The 21,248-nt window shown below is 37.2% G+C and overlaps 1 protein-coding gene across 8 annotated transcripts in view; it reads right to left on the bottom strand.

The window, feature by feature from the left end:
* Positions 1-1,457: 1,457 nt before the first annotated feature.
* BIN1 (bridging integrator 1) overlaps positions 1,458-21,248 on the bottom strand; it is a 118,764-nt gene continuing 98,973 nt past the window's right edge. For 3 of the 8 annotated variants that reach the window (XM_015831245.1, XM_015831202.1, XM_015831215.1), the window contains 6 exons: positions 17,557-17,685; positions 13,600-13,710; positions 5,599-5,700; positions 4,640-4,750; positions 3,970-4,071; positions 1,458-1,932 (listed from right to left, as the gene is read on the bottom strand). In XM_015831245.1, coding sequence (XP_015686731.1) covers positions 1,825-1,932; positions 3,970-4,071; positions 4,640-4,750; positions 5,599-5,700; positions 13,600-13,710; positions 17,557-17,685 — 663 coding nt within the window. In that variant the 3' untranslated portion in view covers positions 1,458-1,824. Of the gene's footprint in view, positions 1,933-3,969; positions 4,072-4,639; positions 4,751-5,598; positions 5,701-13,599; positions 13,711-16,102; positions 16,184-17,556; positions 17,686-21,248 lie in introns of all 8 variants that reach the window. The other 5 variants (XM_015831222.1, XM_015831229.1, XM_015831234.1 and 2 more) reach the window with 3 other exon arrangements.

Below are 21,248 nucleotides of genomic sequence, written 5' to 3'. Positions count from 1 at the left end.
TTTCTAAAGCTACCTTACATTTTATCAGATTGTCGAATGTAAGAATTTTTATGCATTCCAATGCAAGAGATGGTAGTAGGAAAAAAAACCTTTGAAGCCAAATAAAAAATTAAATTAAAAAAAGGAAAAGGAAACAAATGAACATAGCAATAAAACATCTGAAGAGCTCAGCAGTTGTATGTATATAGCATAGAATGAATATTTGCTCTTCCAGTCATTGACCATTGCTGCAGCTGTCCTTCAAGTAACGTATAGGTGCATTAATGTTTTGTTTTCTGCAAAAAAGATTTGTGGAAAATCACACTGCTATGGTTGGGAAAATCCCAGTGAATTTGCAGTTCGATCTTGAGGGTCCCAATAACCACAAAAAAGAACTTTGGATACACAATGTTTCCCTTGCCTGTTCTTCGTAAATTCATAATGCACCCTAGAAAAGATCTAGCTCTTCTCTGCAAATCAATATTACAAAGGAAAAATTAGTAATGGGAAGCAAAGCAAGGAGCCTCACTGATTTTCTCATTTGGTTGCTTCTGTTATTTTTTTAAACACAATTTGAAACGCACAAAGGAGTATTATTTCCAAATTGGCATTTTATAGTGCAGTGGTTTGAGAGTGAGGCTATGATATCTGAGCTAGATAAACTCTAGAGCAGGGGTAGTCAACCTTGGCTCTTTTATGACTTGTGGACTTCAACTCCCAGAATTCCTGAGCCAGCTGAGCTGGCTCAGGAATTCTGGGAATTGAAGTCCACAAGTCATAAAAGAGCCAAGGTTGACTACCCCTGCTCTAGACAATCACTATGTGGTAGCAACAACATTTTAAAAAAAACCTCTAACCTTTTGCAACCATTTAGTGATTGTTTGGGTTTTTACAGCTGAGAGATGGTTGCCGTATAATTTCACCCATTATAGTTTTTAAATACAAGATAAATACATCTTAAGAGCAAGGGCACAGGGAATAATTGTTCAGGATGCAGAGCAATGCAAACACAGCTAGAAGTTATACAAATGAAGCAGTTACTCCATCACTTCACTTATGTGACCTCTAACATCATGCCAGAATCAGCTGCATTGGTGTAATTATATGTATCTCTCCTCTTCATCACCTCTTTCTATCAGACAGTGCAGAATTTGTAGCCAGCGCCAACCCTCAATTTCAGTACATTATGAAAACAATAGCAATAAAGAAACTATGTTTATACTTTTCCCCCTTATGAATGTTTCTTATAGGACCAAAAATGCAGGTACTAATGTCATTCCTAAACCATACCCTTCAAGGACCAGGCTTACTTTCTTTCCAATAAGCATTTTCATTTAAACGTATGAATTTTGGTTAATTTTTTTCAAAAGGAGAACACAAACACACACACAAAACACACGACAGGCATTGGACCTGGGGCAGCAGGATTGTATAATTTGCAGGGAGAGCCACAGAAACAAGTTCAGCCACAAAACAGGTTGACCGTGCCTTCCCACAAGATAAAACTTTATTGTGTAGTTTCAGGAGAACAGGACTGCTAGGATTCACAGCTTACAATGCTGAGCACATCCTATTTCACACAACATCGCTCCACCACTCAGTGACAACCTTCTGAATTGACCTTATTTAACTCAAACAGAAAAAGGATTTTTCCCAACCTGTCTTTCTTTATTATCTATATCTTTGATAATACTTTGATTCAGTGGACTTCTAAAACATTGTTCTCTGTGAAGAATCCAACCTTTAAGCTGCTTTAAAAAAAACATTCTTTCAATTATTTTTTTTAGACCTTCCTCAGGAGGAGGGGGAGAAGACACCTCTTGCTTTCTAAGGAGCTGCAAGACCTCACTGCACCCGCTCAGTGAAATTCTCTGGGAAAACTCCCCGGCATTGGTCAAATGCTTTGTGCTGAAGCCAATCAGACTCTTTCACACCCATCAGCCATCCTTCATCCTGGCAAGAGACAGAAGAAAAAGAGAAAATGTTGATGCAACAAACACTAGGTATTACTTGTCTCTAAAGTTCACTGAAACTGAATTTTCAATCAAGTAATAAAGTTATGAATTGGTGATAAGATTATTATCATTCATCGCAGCATTTGTGAACAACCCTTGTGTTCCTTCTCATCCTTCTGGGGTGCTTGCAAGCAGGAAGTGCTGTAGAAACATACTCTTTTCCCATAGTTATTCCTGCAACTGGGATTTGGAGGCAGGCTATTCCCAACCCAGAGCTGTACTGAGTCTTCAAGACGAAAATCACCATATCTCATGGCAATGAATTCTACAAGTTAATTATGCCTTGTATGGAACAATGATTTCTTTGATCTGCTCCAAATCCCTTTCCAGTAGTTTGATTCTTGGTCCCAGTGTTTTGAAAACTGGGAGGGGGATGAGGGATTTCCTTTCTTTTTCCCATGTCATGTGTGATTTTATATTTATTTATCTTTCCCTGAAATTGCTTTTCCCCCCCAAGCTAAATAGTCCTATCTACACAGCTTCTTTGTCCAGGCTCTAACCTGTCAGTCATTGTGGATTTGTCCTTATATTGGCACCTCCATCTCAAAGCCAACCAGCAGCTTAGGCAGGTTGAGAATGGATCCAGCAGCAAACTGGAAAAAACAGGGCAGACCTTTTCTATGTATCAGTTCATCAATGCATGAAAGAGAAGGCTGAAATAGGTAGATGACCAACTGGCCTGCTGCAGGACTGCCTCCTGCCATCCAGTCATAGAGTTCTGTGCCTCCAAGAACATTTCTCCTTTGGTTGCTGGAGAGAAAACAACCTTCCCCAGCAGCCAACATCAACATTGTTGCTTGAGAATGTGTCAGGTGCAAGTAACCTGGAGCATTTGTCAAGTTCAAAGCCCAGAAGAGCTACCTCTAATAAAAGAATCTAGTCTACTAATGGTCAAAATTAAATTGGCACTAGATTAGGGTCAACAGAATTCATGGGGAGGCTGGATTTCTTGTGGCAACGCAATGATTCCAAACCGATGACACATTTAACCTTGCTTTCCAGCTCAGCCTGCTTTTCTCCTACAGAAAGCAAACAGAAATGACCCTATGTGCACAGCCACTCAGAGAACTGGAGGAAAGGCTCCAAATCCAGACAAAGCCTTGTACAGATGAGGCATCCTTTTTAATGTTTGATACAACACTAATATCTACAATGAGACATAGGAAAAAACATGCAAACAAAATGTACAATTGGCTAAGTTACATTTCCATCTTCAGCTCACTCTCTTTACAAAAATGAATGAATGCAATAAAGACCTATAAGAACACAGTGCCATCTACTGGTATTCAAAAAAAACATGAACAAGACAGAGAAAAAATATTGTACTGATAGCTATTACCATCACAGCTTTTAGACATTTGCAGGGCAGAGAGAGCGCGATGAAAAGCAAATATGAAATCAGAAAACAGCAGAGAGTACAATAATGGGTATGTTAACTCACCTTTTTTAGGTAAGTTAAATTACTTTGAGGTAATTAAGAGGTCCTTTTTTAATACTTAGAAAATATTTTACTGGTTGCAAGGGCAATGAGACTGTCCACTGTAGTATTTTGATTTCCTTCTCCTGATCTAATTAGATAAACCTATAGACTAATAGTTATATATAGTACAATTTTAAAAGTAACACTAAACAAGGATAACGTCCTTAGTTGGAGATTGCATTGGATTAGGAAATTCAATAATCAATATTCATCTCTTTATACTGTAGATCTCTATTAAACCACATCCTTCTCATGCAATATTTAGTTCTACATAGGAAAATGTCATATTAAAGAGATAATCTACTATCTGAAGAAGTAGAGATGTATTCATTATCTTGTCTATCAAGAGGTTAAACTGAAATGTTTTGACTTATTGAAGGTCACACATTCATTGCAGAATGCAGATTTGAACTGAAGTCTTCTTGAAACTGGAACAATGTGGAATTTATCAAACCATGTTAGTTATGAAACACACCTGCTACATTATCACCATACCTGCTCATCTGGATTTTCAAATGGAACCACCAAGACCACATCTCCAGACTTTAGCTGCAATTCATCACTGTCAGTAGCAGCATAATCATGCATGGCTTGTACCTGCACAAGAATAATGGTTCCACAGTCAGGATTGGGGGAGTTCTTGTTTCATATCTATAAATATATAATGCAGCTGAACCCTTACATACTACACTGCAGTCTATCTGCTGCTCCATTTCTCCTTAAACTGTTACGTATTCAGGAAAGCTCTATGATACATGATGATTGTTACTTTTAGGAAAATGAGTTGGTGCTGGCCTGTAGATTATGTTTTTATAGTTTTATTGTTTTTATTGTTTCAGTTATTTTTTGCAGTTATTTTGGGATAGTTTTTCTATTGTTTCTTTCTAAAAAACAAGGCTTAGTCAGAGTCACTTGACAGTAAGATGGGTGGCATATAAATTTAAATTTATATATATATAAATAATAATTAAATGTATTAGTTTTTAGAAATTCAGTAACAGATTACATCCAAAATAGTGTGTATTTCCTGTATCCAGACTAGACACATTTAAAATTGTGCACTGAGTTCTCATGAAGGGCTGAATCCATTCTCCATTTTACAGCTTCGGCTATTCAAAACACAGAATGAAATGGCTACATGTACACCTTTACCATAGAAACTTACCTTGAAGAGAAACCCTGGTGGCATGTCAGACCTCTCAGAGACGGCTCTATTCTCATCGGTTCCATTAACTGTGGCAGGGAAAGTCTCCACAACTACAGTTGGCAGAGAACTCTGAGGGAAATAAAACAGGGTTAAAGGCACCAAAGTTAGACCCAGTTGAGAAAAGTACATAGAGGACCCTGAGCAAACCCTCCCTGTAGCCATTTCTGAACATGAATCCGTTATTCAAATAGTCATTAGGTATCAGTATTTTGTGGAAGTTAGGATTTAGGTGTGAGGTGTGGCTGAGGTAAAGAGAATGACTTAGGAAAAAATGGAAAGGAAACCACAGAAGGCAATAAATTGTAGAGGGAAATTGGTGTGCATAAAGATTAATGGAGTAAATAACAGATTCTGCTACAAGACATTTAGGTTTGTAGTAAGAGGCAGAAATTCTGGTCAATTTCCTCCCTTTGTTAAAAAAAAATCTAAAATTGATTTTGATGTTTACCATGGATATATCTAATTTCTGTGTCCTCAGAATCATTCTCATTCCCAGCAGTAATAGCTCTTTGTGATTTTGTAAGGGTATCAAATTGTAACTAGAAATGCTGAACAAATGAAAGTTAGCCTCGGCGATGGAAAACTTTTCTTTTTTAAGGTCCCAGATGTTGGATACACATAAAAGTTCCAAGATGATTAACTGGGACTGAAGCAGATATATTCCTCCTAATTCAGATGAATTGCAAACGCTGCAGGAATATGTTTAGCTGTTTGCATCAAAGAGAAGACCATCTCTGAATGAATAATGGCCTTTGTTCTATAGTCCAAATCAACAGAGTCTCCAACTGGGGATTAATCCACTGCTCAGAAATGCTAAACATTTAATCTTCAATGGGTTCACATCTGCTCATATTAAATGTGAACAACGGTTAGGGGAGAATGAGACCCTCTTCCCTCTCCCTTGCCTACTGTCTTACTGAGGCAGATCCTGAATCAGTTTCGGGTTTAGCAGCTGCTTCAGCTCCAGCTGTTTCTTCTTTGCCAGCTCCCTCAGCCTCACCAGGAGTGGCTTCTGTAGGCTACAACACAAAAGCAGTTAAACTTTGGGATCTCAAAATGGCTAACCAATCCCATGCCTTTGCAGAGAAATGCCATGACCTGCTCTGTTTTTAGGGCTTGTCTGAACTATCGGTTTCTGAAGGCCAACGCTGAATTGCTTGATCTCTTTGATGAACAGCCATGTCCATGCTGCAAGATTTTTGGTATCAATACACTTCCAATTTGTGTACTGTATTGGCAAGTCGATGTTGCATCACCTTCACGAGAAGTAAATCGTTCTTAGGCTAGAATGCTAGCTTTTTATTAAATTGTAACAGTTGCCTTGTCTGGGTCAAGCCCATCTGTCCTCTGATATTTCTAAATGTGAGATTTAAAGGAAGTTCGTCTCTTTAGTCCCTCCTGTACTGTTTCTCTTCTTGTGGAAGAGAAAACAGAAGCATGATCTGACTATCTGTATGAAAGCTAGCCAATTAAGATTGTTTCAACATTGCTCGAACCAAAAAAAAAGTTGTACACTTTCCCACCTAAAAATATTCTTGGCAATCACCTCTACACCTTTCCAAAGCTAGGGTTTTCTTCAGCACATAAATCAAGAGCATAGCCAGGATGTTCTGATTTCCATATAACTGCAAAATTCCAGATTCCACCCCCCCCCCCGATTATTGTTATTGTTTCTATTCACGTGAAACCTACCATATCTGTTCTAGTTCTTTGCTGTTCTCTTAAATAAAATATGTAAATGTGGCTGACAAAGAGACTGGAGAGCTAAAAAGAAACTATGATTAATTCTAATTTGGCAATAAGCTTTCTTTCAACAACAGAACCTGTTACTTTTTAAAAGCAGCTGTTAAGCAAATCATCATGATTGTTATGTGAATCCAGCTTCCCCAGTGGATGTTTTTTGCTGGAAATCACATGATCACAGGATGTTATAAATGTGAGCCAGCTGCCAAGCACCCAAACTGTGATCATGTGACTGTGTGGGTGGTATGATGGTTGTGAGCACAAGAACAAATCATAAGTCACTTTGTCCAAGATTGTCATAACTTTGAACCATCATTAAATGACATGTTGTAAGTCAAGGACTACCTGAAATCAATAAACCTATCCGTGACTGAAATTTCCAAACCACCATTATGAGAAGCCCATTAAGATGGCCTCCACAAATTTGTCCCATCTCTTTTTTGAAGCCATTAACAAAAGGTGATATTTTTGTTGCAGAAAATAATGTAGTTTTTGTTGGTGGTGGGTGGTGGTCCAGAATCTTGAGTCACAGCTTTAGTATTATGAGAAGAAAAAATCTACTCTGCCAATTTTTAATATACTTTTAATAATCTCCTCCATTTAATAATGTTTTTTTCTCAAACAACCTTCCAACCTCCAAACAAAACATAAATTATTAATGTATTGAAAAGCTTGAATATTTCTAAAAAAATATATAATTTCTGAAATCAGGACAAAGGGATATTCTATAATATACATTAGTATAGATTACCTTACTATACCAAATTAAGTACTATGCTATATATTACTATAAGTTATAACACAAGGTTATGTTATAGTCACAAGGGGAAAAAATTATAAAATCCCAAATTAAAGAAAAGATATCACCCAACTATTGATTTTGGATTTTTTTTCTTAGTATACAATAAATGAAATGAAAACGTCAAATAAAAAGTTCTCCTTCAAATCTGAGTTGAGTTCTGGTGAATTTGGAGGACAAGTTTTTGTAATTATTTTCTTAAACAAATTAGCATTTGTTGAAACTACCCTGAGTTGTCTGAAGAAGAGTGGTATATAAATATTTTTACAATTTATATTTGTAATTAATGAGAATTTTTATTGGTATTTTTCAAATGTTCCGGGTACAATTTTTCAAATGTTCCGGGTACAATTTTTCAAATTCAAAAGGCGGGTTATTATAAAAGGATATCCACACTAAAGATGGTTATAAACAATTAAAAGATGTTCCAAATCAAACTGTTCCTGTTAGGTATATTAAGACCTAACTATGGCAAAGAAAATGATTATTTAATATTACATGTATTAACAGCTGCAAAAATAGTATTTGCCCAATTTTGGAAAAATGAAAACCTACCATCAGACCAGATTATAATTTTGAAAATCCTAGACTGTGCAGAAATGGACAGATTAACATTAGAGATGAAGGAGAAAGAAGATTCAATCTTTTATAAAACCTGGGGAAAATTTTATCAGTGGGTTGAAACACATTAGAATAAGAAGAGATTTTAGAGTTTTATTATATTAAGTATTAAGGTTGATGATTGGAAATAGTTGTTATGCTATCAACTATGTTAATTATTTAAAGGAATATTAGTGTTTTACCAAATGTCAGTTATAACTATACTGATTTATTCTTATAAATGTCTAGTATTATATAAACAATAATACTTAATATGAAGACCCGGACGACAGCTTGTTCGCTGAATTACGTATTTACTGTAATTATCCACACCCTGTCCCTTTTATCCCGATTTTCCTGTACCCGCACCGACCCCACCTTTTCCCTATCCATATAAAATCTAATAAAATATATTTTAAAAAAAAGATGTTCCAAATCAAATTAGAACTTTAATTTCAGTAGATCCCACCTTATTGATTTAATAGGAATTAAATTATAATTTCATTGGAAATGAAGTGTGCTAAGTAAAGAAGGCCAAAGAAAACTAGCAACTAGGTAACTCCTGGTAAGGAGCACAGCAATCAAGAAGGACATTTTTGAACATTTGTTAGTTTAACCATTTTTTATTTACTTGGTTGATAACCTGGGTGGGCTAATTGGCCAGTCTACCACACATGCACTATTGCTAAAATTATCAGCAGGAAAATAATCCATAAATTGCACACTGCTGAAGGGAGGGTTTGTTTGTTTTTCAGGCAGACATATAAAATTTGAGGAAAAGAGAGAAACAGAAATTTGCAGCAGGGAGATAAAGTAATGGGTACAAGAAGATACAATAATAAAAAATACTGTGAGAAGATAAACACTGAAAATGTTCCAGGCCAGGGCAATTAGATTTGTTGAGCTGATAAGAGTCATTTTTTTTATATTTTGAATAATTAATAAGGGAAAGACGGTGCAATATTATGTATGCAACCAAGCAAAAGTGTGAAATTATTTGAATAGGGGAGGGGGAACGGATTGGGGAAGGTATACAATGTTAATAATATAGCAGTGCTATATTTAATTTATTTATTAAACACAGTTGTATGTCACCACAAACAAAAATGACTCAATGACTCATATAAAAAATATAATACAAAATAAACCCCATATAAAAATTAAAAATACAACAACCCTACAAAAAATAGAAAGAGAATAACAGATGGCAATAACTACTCAAATCAGAGGCAGGCTCTCCAAAAAAGCTAGTTCTTTAAAAATTTGCAGGAAACCAACAGAGACTGAAGTAATCCAATCTATTTCACAATATTGGCTCAGCAGTCAGAAAAAAACAGCACCTTCTTGCCCAATCCCCTCCAAACTTCCTAAAATAAGTATTTCTCTGGGGTTCTTGGTGCTCGCTGTGCTTGGTTGAAAACTACAAATATTCTCTCCTCTAACTATTTCTGTCATTTTATGTGAACTCTCATTATATTGCTTATTCAATTTTAAAAGGACGCTTGGCTTTTATCCTTAATTGTCCTTTCTCCTTAAAATCAAAATCTTGCTGAAATATAAATAATTAAATTTGAATAAAGAAACACTGGAGTCTGCACATCAGCTGTAAAGAAAATCAGATTTCCAGTGACTTCCTGGATGTTACTGTAAACTGTTGTTTTATTCTAAATAGATCTGAAAGACAGATTCTGAAATAACTTTCCATCTTTCCTGCAATGTCTGGGATTGAGAGCTTGCATTTTAACTCATTATCTACTCATCATAAATGTTTTTTTTCTAGGAGAAAGCATGGAAAATCTATTAGTAGAATACAGGTTAGAGTGACAATTTTACATTCCCATTGAAGATGGTTTAGAATTGTGTGAGATTAAAACTGGATCTAGAATTGTTTAATGGAGAAAAATTATTAGTAACTAATAGGCCACAGTTTAAATAGAATAATAAAAATACTACTTGAAATTAAGTGAGCTATACACAGCAATCACTGGTCCAATAATAATTGCAATCCCACTGTTAATTTAAAGCTATTACTATATACCTGCATAACCTGACGATCCCGTTATAATTATGTCAGAAAACAATAGCTAGAACTAAACATTATAAATGAAGGAAATCAGAACGAGGCTTTTAAAAATACAAGAGCATAAAGAAGTAAAATATTAGTAGTTGATAAGTACTGATTCTAAAAATCCCAAATATATTAACAAGATTAAAGATTTGATAGCACTTAATATTATATCACTGTCAACTTCATTTCAATACAAACTTAGAAATAACGATAGATATCACAAAGTGCCATGACATGAAACTAGAGCTGTTGAGACACTACCACACGCAACCTAAACCAACAAAGAAAACTATATTATTTTTTTAAACCAAAGAATTTTATCATTCCTGACAGTTAGAACAATTAACCAATGGAACAACCTGCCTCCAAAAGTGGTGAATGCTCCAACACTGGAAGTTTTTAAGAAGGGTGGACAGCCATTTGTCTGAAATGGTATAGGGTTTCCTGCCTGAGCAGGGGGTTGGACTAGATGACCTCCAAGGTCCCTTCCAACTTTATTATTATTATTATTATTATTATTATTATTATTATTATTATTATTATTATTATTATTATTATTATTATTATTATTATTATTATTATTATTATTATTATTGAGCCAGTTTGATATAGTTATTAAGGCATCAGGTTAGAAACTGGGAGGCCATGAGTTCTAGTCCTGTCTTAGACACAAAGCCAGCTCCGTGGCCTTGGGCCACAAATTTTCTCTCAGCCTTAGGAAGGAGGCATTGGCAAACCACTTCAGCAACCTTGCCAAGAAAACATCAGGCTCCAGGCAGTCTCCAAGAATCAGACAAAATTGAATGGAATCTATCTATCTATCTATCTATCTATCTATCTATCTATCTATCTATCTATCTATCTATCTATCTATCTATCTATCTATCTATCTCTAAAATTAAGTGCTTATCTTCATTTTAGGATGTTTCTCTTCTTTGTGCAATGACATAAAAGATACATTTTGTGAAATATGGTATTTCTCCTGTTAGTTTGTGTTTTGTTCAATGTATCATAAAGCTATCTATATTAATTTGGCAAACTGCAAATCTATTTATTTTTAAGAAGCAATTCCATGCCTCTTAAAAGCAATTCTATGCCTATGGGATGCTTTGTGAATGGTCTCCAGAACACAAGGGAGATCTCTTCAAATATTCCACTTTCTATCACCCCTGCCAACTTCCAAAGCAACAGCTGGAATATCTGAGATCAAAATGGCCAAAATGGGAATGTGGGAGAAGAGATGACATCAGAAAACCCTAAGGCTTCCCCACCCCTCTGCCATGTTCCCAGCATAAAAGGAAATTTTGACCAGCCATTGCTCATAATAGGAAGATATTTTCTATCTAAAATATGAAAACAATAAAAATAATGCTGTCCCTTACACTGTTAAATTTACCAAACGTTTTTAATGTGGGAGGATCTGACCAAGCGACTAAATCGTTGTACCTTCAAGGAGAATAGAGGCTCAAGATACATATAACAGTCTTTGCATAATAATGGTGCAAAGTAACCTTTACAAACACCAAGTGTTACATCATAATTTTGCAGTGAAAGTTGTATAAACAAAAATCTTACCTCCCATAAATCCCAAGGCAAAGACTAAGCATAGCAAAAAGCAATGGGAAAAAAGCATTAAGTCTTCATTATTTCAAATAACATAAAAAGTGCAAAAATACCAAATGGCCACAAAATGTTTAGTAACATCATACACTGAAACTAAGTAATGTGGTTTTATAATTTTGCATGGTCCATTTCAGTAGTTGGGACTTGAAGGACCAAGTTAGGAACAGATCCTCCTGCAGATAATGATTCTATGTGGTCAGTTGATTGGCCCAGGATCAATCAATTTCAGTAGTTGAGTTCTTTAAATAACTCAGTACTCAAAAGGGGGAAGATGCTACATAAGATGAATGGATGGGATCAAAGAAGTGTCCTTCAAAGAAATCTGAGTCACAATTAAATACTGTACAAAATGAAGAGTGTTTGCCTATGCAGTCACCATGAGCATCTAACTCAATGGCATCTAACTAATAAAAGTCTATGGAATGCCTGATTATTAATCACCATTCACCATGAGTGATGGGAACATGCTTTATAGAGTTTATTGCATAAAGCAATCTGGACAATCTTTCAATTATCTGTTGATACAGTAGTTATGACAATTATACAGTAGTCTTCTTTTAGTGACTGCAATTGGTTCCAGTGAAATGTGACTGAGATGTGTGAGACAGAAACACTACGAAGATCACTGGCTGCTGCCCTCTCATTCAGATAGTGCCCTGTGCCTGACCCTTTTTTCTTCCCTTTCCCTCCTTCCAGGACAGAGGGATTGCTTAAACAAGCTCACTTCCTGAACTGTTTTTCTTGGCAGCAAGTATGTGGCAAAAAAGTGCAAAGCACAAGTTAACAAGCTCAGCTTTGTGACATTTAATTAGTCCATTAGAACTCTTAGGCTCACAGCGATGTCTAAAACTGACCAGATCTTAATCACTTTCACACTTAAGGCCTTTGTTGTCATAAATGCCTGCATTGGTCAGAAAATAATTTTTATTATCATTTATTACAATCATACTTGTGAAAGATTGCTATCTAAGGATTATAGACTACCTTAGTTCTGCAGGATCCAATCTGGGTCGGTCACCGGAACCAGAAGTTTTGTCTCCTGAGCTTTCAGACTTGTGCTGGAGCCCATCCTCAACCCCTTTGACACATCCCTGAGGATGGACTCCGGCAGAAGTCTGAAAGCTCGGAAGACAAAAATCTCTGGTCCCAGTGACTGACCCAGATTGGATACTGCAACATTATCCTGGGACAGGTATATTCACCTACCTTAGTTCTCCTGTTTGGGGGAATTTATGCAATTCTTTTACATAGTATCACTAAATATATACAGCAAAGAACTGTTATCTAACTCATTCAGAGCTATATATTGAATGTGACACGCATCCACAGAATAAACTGTAAGTGGGAGAAGGTAGGAGCAATAAGGTGGAGGTACTCTCTTACTTAGGGTCTTGCCATATTGTATGGGGCTTAGCAGAAGGAATGTGTCATTCTATTTTATTTTTCCCAGAGTTTCATTGCCCACCGATGGATCTGTATCTAGTAAAACAAAATTAGTTTTGCGGTCTGTCTCCACCAAGCTCATAGAAGACCTAACTTTAAGGCTTTCTGGTGATGTAACATTGATAACAGTGTTCCCAGCCGAGCCCAATCCTGTCAGTGGAAGCTATCAGAGAACAGGGAACTCTGGGAATGAAAATAGCCATGGTAATCTTGTATCCGTTATCCCAAGATTTTGCTACAAGTTCCCAGAGCTAATAATATTGCTTAATGTCATTCAAAAAAATTGAATCTACTGAATAATAAAAAAAATGCCAACACTAAATCTCTACTATTTCAGACTTAGCCAAAACTCTAATATTGCAACTTGGCTAAAGACAAACCATTATCCCTCTCTCCAACTGTAATACAGCTCTGGCTGTAATACAAGGTAGGAATATTCTAAGAAATAATGCATATGAACCTCTTAAATACATTAAATAAACACCAAATATTACTGCTGATCAACAAGATATATGCAAGACTCAAGCATGTGTTTTAATCACCAAGAGTTCATCTGTCACACCATACAATTCTCCCCATAAGAACTCATCAAGTTTTTAATGCCTGATCATGGAGCTAAGGAATGACAATGGGTAAACCAACCTGAGTAGCAGGTGTGGGCGACTTCCCTACAAGGTTGTTATCTGGTTTAATGGGATCAAAATCCAGATCCAATAGGCTGGCTCCCTCCTGGAAGGACCCAGGGGCATCAAACTTGGCAGCATTAAAGGAAAAAATCAGAATTGCTGGTTAGACAGTTAAAAAAGGTGGATGGTATGCGGAAGATGTTATCTGCAAACTGAGGGTGCAAAAGGTTATATATGAAATGTATGTTCATATATGTTGATTGGCTATAATGTGCTTAACACTTCTGCAAATAGTAGATAATAAAATTCAAATATTAACATTTTACAAAGCTCATGCACTGAACTTGTTATGCCACTGTCCTAGGCAGTCTATTAAAAGATCAGTTTCAAGTTCCATACATCCATACAAGGACTCCTTGACTCTCAGGCTTCACTGCTTCAAACCTACAAGTGGACCTACAATTTCCAGCACAACTGTTGTATTGATACCACATTTTTGGTTACCTTAAAAAAATGATTGGATAGCACTTTCTGTGAAAATCTCTAATGTAGTCTTACAATGTTTCTGTGCCACCATCTTTTTCTTTCTTTAAAACCTATTTCTGGTAATTTATTTATCTGAAATGGTATAGGGCCTCCAAATGGTATAGGGGGTTGGACTAGAAGACCTTCAAGGTCCCTTCCAACTCTGTTATTCTGTATCTAAGTGATTGCTCTACTATTCTACCATATTAAGACAGTTTGCTTACTGGGCTCTTATTTTTAATAATAATAATAAATTACAGAATACCATAAACATTCAGGATATATTCCATCCAAGCAAGACAGAATATTATCAAGTGATAATATTAAACAACATTTTCATAATACTGCTTAATGTAATTCAAAAAAAGCCCCTAAATTATTTCCTAATTTTTACTGGGTAATACAAAACAATTGTCAACACCAAATCTCTACTATTCAAGTAACTGAAAACAAAAATATATCAGTTAATGGGTATCTGGTATTTTTCAACTAATGCAATCTGATAATATATATGCATATTTCATGCAAAAATTGTCTAGATGATTATATAGCATATTACTGTAATTTCTTAATTTTTACTTTCTTTATAAAAAGAAGCAAATCCACCAATTAATTCAGCTAAGATGTTTCCTGTTCCTTCACCTCCACAATATAAACATTAAACATTCATAGTTAACCCTTATTTTCCACCTAAAGGGTTCTGACAACAGTTTGTTTGGAAATAAGGTCCAGTTTTTAAGCTTTGTGTACATGAAATAAAGTTTTGAAACGAGATCATAGCGATGCTGGAATCTTACCTGTCACTTGCACCAGATGTTGAAGAGTCTTCATCCTTGACAGTTTTCTCTATCTTCCTAAATAATTGACCCCACTAAAAATAGAAATGTGTCCACACCTATCACTCCCCACCCCTTATCTACTAAAAATTCAAGTTTTTTTCTAAAGATATCTCCAGTTCAAGTATCCTATATTCTGAACCTGTCCCAGTCAGAATGTTCTGTTTAAGCAAGGGTTTTTATGCAAATACATACAATACAAAACATGGCATAAAAATGCTTGAGGCATGCTACAGGGAAAGGATAGGAGCAGACAAGGATGGAAAGACTGATCAGTGGCCTACGGCTTTCTCAAACATTAAAGCATAGACAAATTTTACCATTGGAATTCCTGAATGGAAACAATTCTGTCAAAAAAAATCCCATAAAGTTCAAATTGTCTTATTTTTTTAGCCTCAAAAAATAAAACAGAAATGCTTGCTTATGAGTTAAATTTGTCTTCTGTCTGTCACTGAGAACAACACTTGATAGGACATGTTTACTCCAACTATATATGGGAGTTTTTAAGGGCTAGAATCTTTGTACATCTGCATATACTTAGGGACTGGAAAAATAGCAACCCAGAAGATGTCTTATTTTTTTTCTCATGTCTTTTCCCCATTCTAAATCCCCATAACTTCAGAAGCTCTTTGGACCACAAGGGGGGAAAAAGAGACAGACACAATATCTAAAACTTTTGCCTACTATGCTTGCAGCAGTTCAAAAGGGGAGTTTTTTAGATAGAGAACAGAATCTTCTAAGCTTCTGCAAGGCCTAAATTTTATTTAAACAATAAACCAATATCCCAAGTGTAATACTTCAGTCTATAGAGAGAAACACAAATGTTAAGTATGTTAACATGATGAACTGGTCATTTTTCCTTTCTTCTATGGGTTTCCAGTTGAGTCTGAAAGGTCTCTGATACTTATCTGACGCTCACTGCCAGTGTTAGCACATGTCAGGATGATTCCATATTACTCTTTGTCTAGTACTAACTGAGAACTGAAGTTTTACAAAAAAAAATAGATTGAAAACTTGGTAATAGTCATTTTGTATCTCACTTTCTATCCCAGAGTGAAAAGGAAATTCTGATCCACCAAACTATTGAACACTACGTGCAGTGTCCATCTGCCTCTGTGGGGTGTCCCCTCACATTGGCAACCTGAGGCCTACACTTGCCTTTTCTCCCAAATTCAGGCCCTTCACGCAAAGTTTCAGTCGTCGAACTGGAGGAAGAGGTAAAAGCCGCAGGCCACCGTGCTGAGGTAGGGAAGGAAGAATGGAGTCAGGAAACATACATTCTAGAGGTGCCATTGATTGCTTTTTATGAATATTTTTTTATAAAAGAGCATTTATCACAATGATGATGATGATGATGATGATGATGTTGACAAAAGTTGTGAGAATGAGGCCAGAAAACTGGTCAGGCTGCTTTTTTAATCTCATCATAGTATCTAAAGTTGAGTCATCAAAAAAAGGTTCACCTATTGGTCAGGTAAGTCCCTTAGCAAATTTGATTTTAGAGATTAGCTTGGGAGGTCTTGAGATTCTGAAGGGCTGGTGAATGCTAGTCATTTGTAAAAATAATTAAACGCAAATCATTGGGCTAGGGAATGAGCTCTCTCAATATAATCCCAAACTCTTAAAACCATTGGCAGAGAGAACATTTATCACGTAAAATAATTGCCAAGAACAATTGCCCATGCTTGTTTTGAATAAACAAGGAAGGCTCACAATGAAACTTCAGATTACTCTTGCACAAGCTTTTAAAAAGGCACAGTCCTGCCCATGTATTAGCTGAGAAAAATAACAGCACAAAATGATCTCACCGCCACTGCCTTTTAAAGGAAATCAAGCAAGTGAGAAGCCCATGTTTGGCGCTCCAATTCACACTGTTCAACTCCATTCTTTTGGATAAGGGAGATTTAAATGTCAAGAACTTCATTTGTGTCAGGAATTCTCAAATATTGTGGGACCAAAGCTCACCATAAATAAAACTAATGATTTCCATTGGGGGAAAAAATAAATACAGCACAATTATATTTTAATTAATCAACCATTGCCATCTTGTAACTGTCCACTGCAAATCCATGCAGACAAAACAAGGAGCAAAGTCCAGATTGAGTTTTGACAGTGCTCTGACTTTGTCTGGACAAATTGTGTCAGATTAAAAAGAAGAAATGTGCTCAGGTTATCCACAGCCACCTGGGGGTTCCAACCCATTGTGTGAGAATTTCTATTTAAAGAGTGGCTCAAGTGCTAGGATTATTTGATGTGAATGTGTTTTAAAAATCTGTTGTCTTGATTTCTATGCGTTTTGCAGTCCACTCCTCCTCCCCCACCCCACACACTTCTCCTATTTAGTTTGGAAATCCTACTGAAGGATGCCAAGGAAGAAAGCAGGTACTCTGTTTATAATATATTTTCTTCCCTGTTCTATTTCCAATCAAGATCCCACCAATGTTTAGGGGTTCCGATTCACTATCCCTTTGGCCCAATTCAAACCCCTTTGATTGCTTACCCTCTGAACAATTTTCTTGGCCTGACACCTCTAGTAGGGAAAAGAGGGGAACAGTGGAGGGGAAACAATAGAAGAGAGGTCAAGAGAGGGAAGGGAAGAAGGAGAAGCTAACCTGTGAGGGGGTTGTCACACTGATCTCTGGGACAAAATTGTCATCAAACAGGTTGATGATGTTCTCCTGCTTCATCTCCTTGGATGGAGTGAGTTTTGGAGGTGGTGGCACAGGAGGGCCTTTCCTCAACTGCATGCAAGTGAACATATGGCCACGGCACAAACAGCAACACCCAAAAAACCAGAGACAGGAACCAGGTTAGCAGAGTAAAAACAATTGCACACTCATATTATGTACAAAGAGGGTCAGAACAAAAACACATGGCAATAAGGGAAAACAATCACACTCTTCCAAAAAGCTTTGCATCATTAATTACACTTCAGTCGTGGGCAGGTTTCCCTTCTGCAGAGGAGAAGCGTAACATAATTAATATGCATAAGATAGGTCATGCAAACATATTTAGAGTCTGTGCAACTTTCTGGAACAACAAGATGGGAAATTGCATATTACTATTTTTTTTTTAAAGTTCTATGAAGCCAGAGAAGCTAGCAGCCCTACATTTGTGGAAATAGCTACTTCCATAGAGAAAAGGGTTTCAGATTCCAGTGCAGAAGACTTCCAATAATGTAATACTCAATCATTATAATGTGATAATAATACTGCCAATTACATTACTCAATGTTAACTAATAGAAATTAGTTCTGACTATTTTGGAATCATGACATCACACACAGTAGTAGAAGAAATTGAGCAGATCTGAGAATCCCTGTTCTCCTACATATTTTACATTAAGGACTTTCATTCCTTTTGGTATCATCAGGTACACAGGATCACACCAGTGGGAGTATCACATATTGATTTTCTCTTTTGTACAATAACATTCTTTCTCAGATCTCTTCACAGTCTTAGGTTTCTAAATTAGTTGGGATGAATCTCAGTTCTAGGTAGAATGTCAGAGCAGTAAATTGATTTTCAAAATTCAAAATAATTTGACTGTTCTAACAATGTTTCTCCATCAGAATGATATACAAATCTACTCCGCCCTGACTAAAAAAATAAATATGCCCAAATAAAGGTTTTAGTAAGAATAAGCCACTAGTCACAATCGGTGTGTGCTAGGTCACGGGAAATGCAAAAGGACAATTCACACAATTTGCACACTTGCCTTTTGGCAGTTCTTAGAACTTGATAAGCTTGTTCTAAATTTGACTGCATTCTTTTTTTTCATTTATTCAGTTTTATTTATGATCAAAGAACCACCTTAAAAGTAAAAAACACAACTGTGCAGAGAAGAAAAAACAATGATGCAAAAGATAAATAATAGATTATTTTTCAGAATTTTTCAAAAATCAGTGATGATTGAGCAAACATATGGAAACTGACCACCCAATTCTATTCCTAAGCCTACCTGGGACATCTAGCAACGATTGTATTAATCTTTTTGAAGTCCTGTATAAAATGGATAACAAGGTAATATATAGGGTATCCCTCCTGGCCCGCCTTGATCCCTCAGTGGCCTTCAATACCATCATGTTATCCTTTTGGGCCAAGTCAAGGGATTAGGTGTAGGAAGTAGTATTATGACGGCTCCTTTCTCCAGGTTCCAGTCAGTGGTGGCAGAGGGGAGCGGTTGAGCCTGAGCTCCCTATTTTGTGAGGTACCTGAGGGCTTTACCCTTTCCTCATTCTTATTTAACATTTATGTGAAAACACCGGCTGAGGTGCCAGAATATAATATCACTGCTACGTTGCTGATTCCCAATTGTACACCTCTTTCCTCGGCCAACCTAGGAAAGCTTCAAGGTCTTTTCCTAGGGCTTGAAAACTGTGGGGGTCTGCATGGGAGAGAACAGACTTCGGTTCAACTCTGGCAAGACATAGTCACTGTGGGTTTTAGGGTCCCCTGGTTTGGGGAATTTTCCATTCTCCTCAGTCAGTCAGAGTTGGGGTACCATCTGGGGCTCCTCCTAGACTCTCAGCTCTTATTTGAAGAGCTGATGGGAGCTGAAGAGTAGTGGGGGGAGGCTTTTGCACGACTTTGTCTTGGGTGCCAACTGCACCTTTTTCCTGGATTGTGTGACCTTGCCTTAGTCATCTCCTGTTTGGATTACTGTGATTGTGTTCTGCATGGTGCTAACCTTGAAGAGCACTCAGAAGCTGCAGCTGGTTCAGAATGCAGCAGTGCAGGCAATTTTGGTATTTCTCATTACACCCAGGTAACAACACTGGCTCTCAGTAGGCTTCTGAGTGCACTTCAAGGTACTCGTCATCACCTATAAAGCCTCTTCATGGCATAGGGCTAGGCTACTTGCAGGCCTGATTTTCTCCTATTGTTTCTGCCCGCCTCACCAGATCTAGTAGAGAGAGCACGCTCTAGATCCTTTTTATTGAACCATGCCATTTTGTTAAATGCCTTCTTAATGGCTGCACCTGCCCTGTGGAACAGCATTCCCACCCCCACCCCCACCCCCACCCCCCCGCTCAAGATTTGGAAAACATTGCAGGCCTGGCTGATCCCCTAGGCATTGGGGCCAGGGTGGAGATAAGCTCAGCTAGTATGGGTGTTTAAAACAATTGGGCACTGGGTGGTTACATTTGAAGGGTTTCTTGACCTTAATTCTGTAAGCCACCCATAGTTACTTGTGTGATATATGCAGATGTTATCAATAAATAGTTTATCATTTCTATTTCCTTTCATCTCTGTGACTAAATTCACTCAGCTCTTGGGATTTTATGGTATTTTCCCTCCCATAATATGGAGAGCAATGTACAAGTTTAGCCACGGGAAAGCATTCCAATGTCTGTCAGTAGTAATATTTGTCAAATAATTTGTGGGAGTAAAGGATCTCTCATTAATCCATCATCTGCTGTAAGTCAAGAAGGATTAGAACTCGTGTTCTTTTATCGTGCCTGACTGTCTGTCTGTCTGTCTGTCTGTCTGTCTCTCTCTCTCTCTCTCTCTCTCTCTCTCTCCTCAACAGAAAACCCACTGTGCTTCATAGCTTAGTTGATTTCAAATCCTCCCATTGTCTGAAATATCCAGATCCCAAAGGCAACAATTCACTTATAGTGCAGCATGAACTATGGAAATCTCTTTAAGGAATTTTGCCTCAAGAGTTTCAGGTCTTCTGCTGTTTCCAAAAATAGGATCTGTGAACCTTGCAGCACTTGGACACTGTTTTGGGACTTGAAAACCTTAAAGGAGTTACCATCTCAACTTGCAGAGAAGCATAAGCTTCGCTGGATTTCATATGAGACAATTTCCCTTTCCTAATCTGCTCTTTCAATTCTTAGACCAGTGTTTCTCAATCTTGACAATTTTAAGGCATGTGGACTTCAACTCCCAGAATTCCACAGCCAGCAATGCTGGCTGTGGAATTCTGGGAGTTGAAGTCCACATGCCTTAAAATTGTCAAGGTTGAGAAACACTGGTCTAAGACAAACCTGCAAACTTACACAACTGTGCATTCCTCTCTACTAATTATGTCTTTGGCACTACAAACCATTGGCCTGTCTCTTTCTATTTCAATTTCAGGGAAGAACCTATCCCAATGTCATGGCCCCGTCAGAGGCCAGTTCAGAGGAGGAGGAAGAGTTGGTGCTGGGACCATCCAACAGGGAATGCATGGCAGGGGCTGAGGATGATGCTATCCCGGGCCCCTCAGGCACAGGGGAGGATCAGCTAATGACCAGCAGTGGTGCTGATAGGCAGCCAATCTCCTCTGACAAGGAACAGCTGCCTGCTCCACTGAT

The sequence above is a fragment of the Protobothrops mucrosquamatus genome, unplaced genomic scaffold, assembly GCF_001527695.2.
Source record: "Protobothrops mucrosquamatus isolate PMUCROS unplaced genomic scaffold, P.Mucros_1.0 scaffold_254, whole genome shotgun sequence".
Classification (NCBI taxonomy): Eukaryota; Metazoa; Chordata; class Lepidosauria; order Squamata; family Viperidae; genus Protobothrops; species Protobothrops mucrosquamatus.
This window is presented reverse-complemented; position numbering and strand designations above follow the sequence as displayed.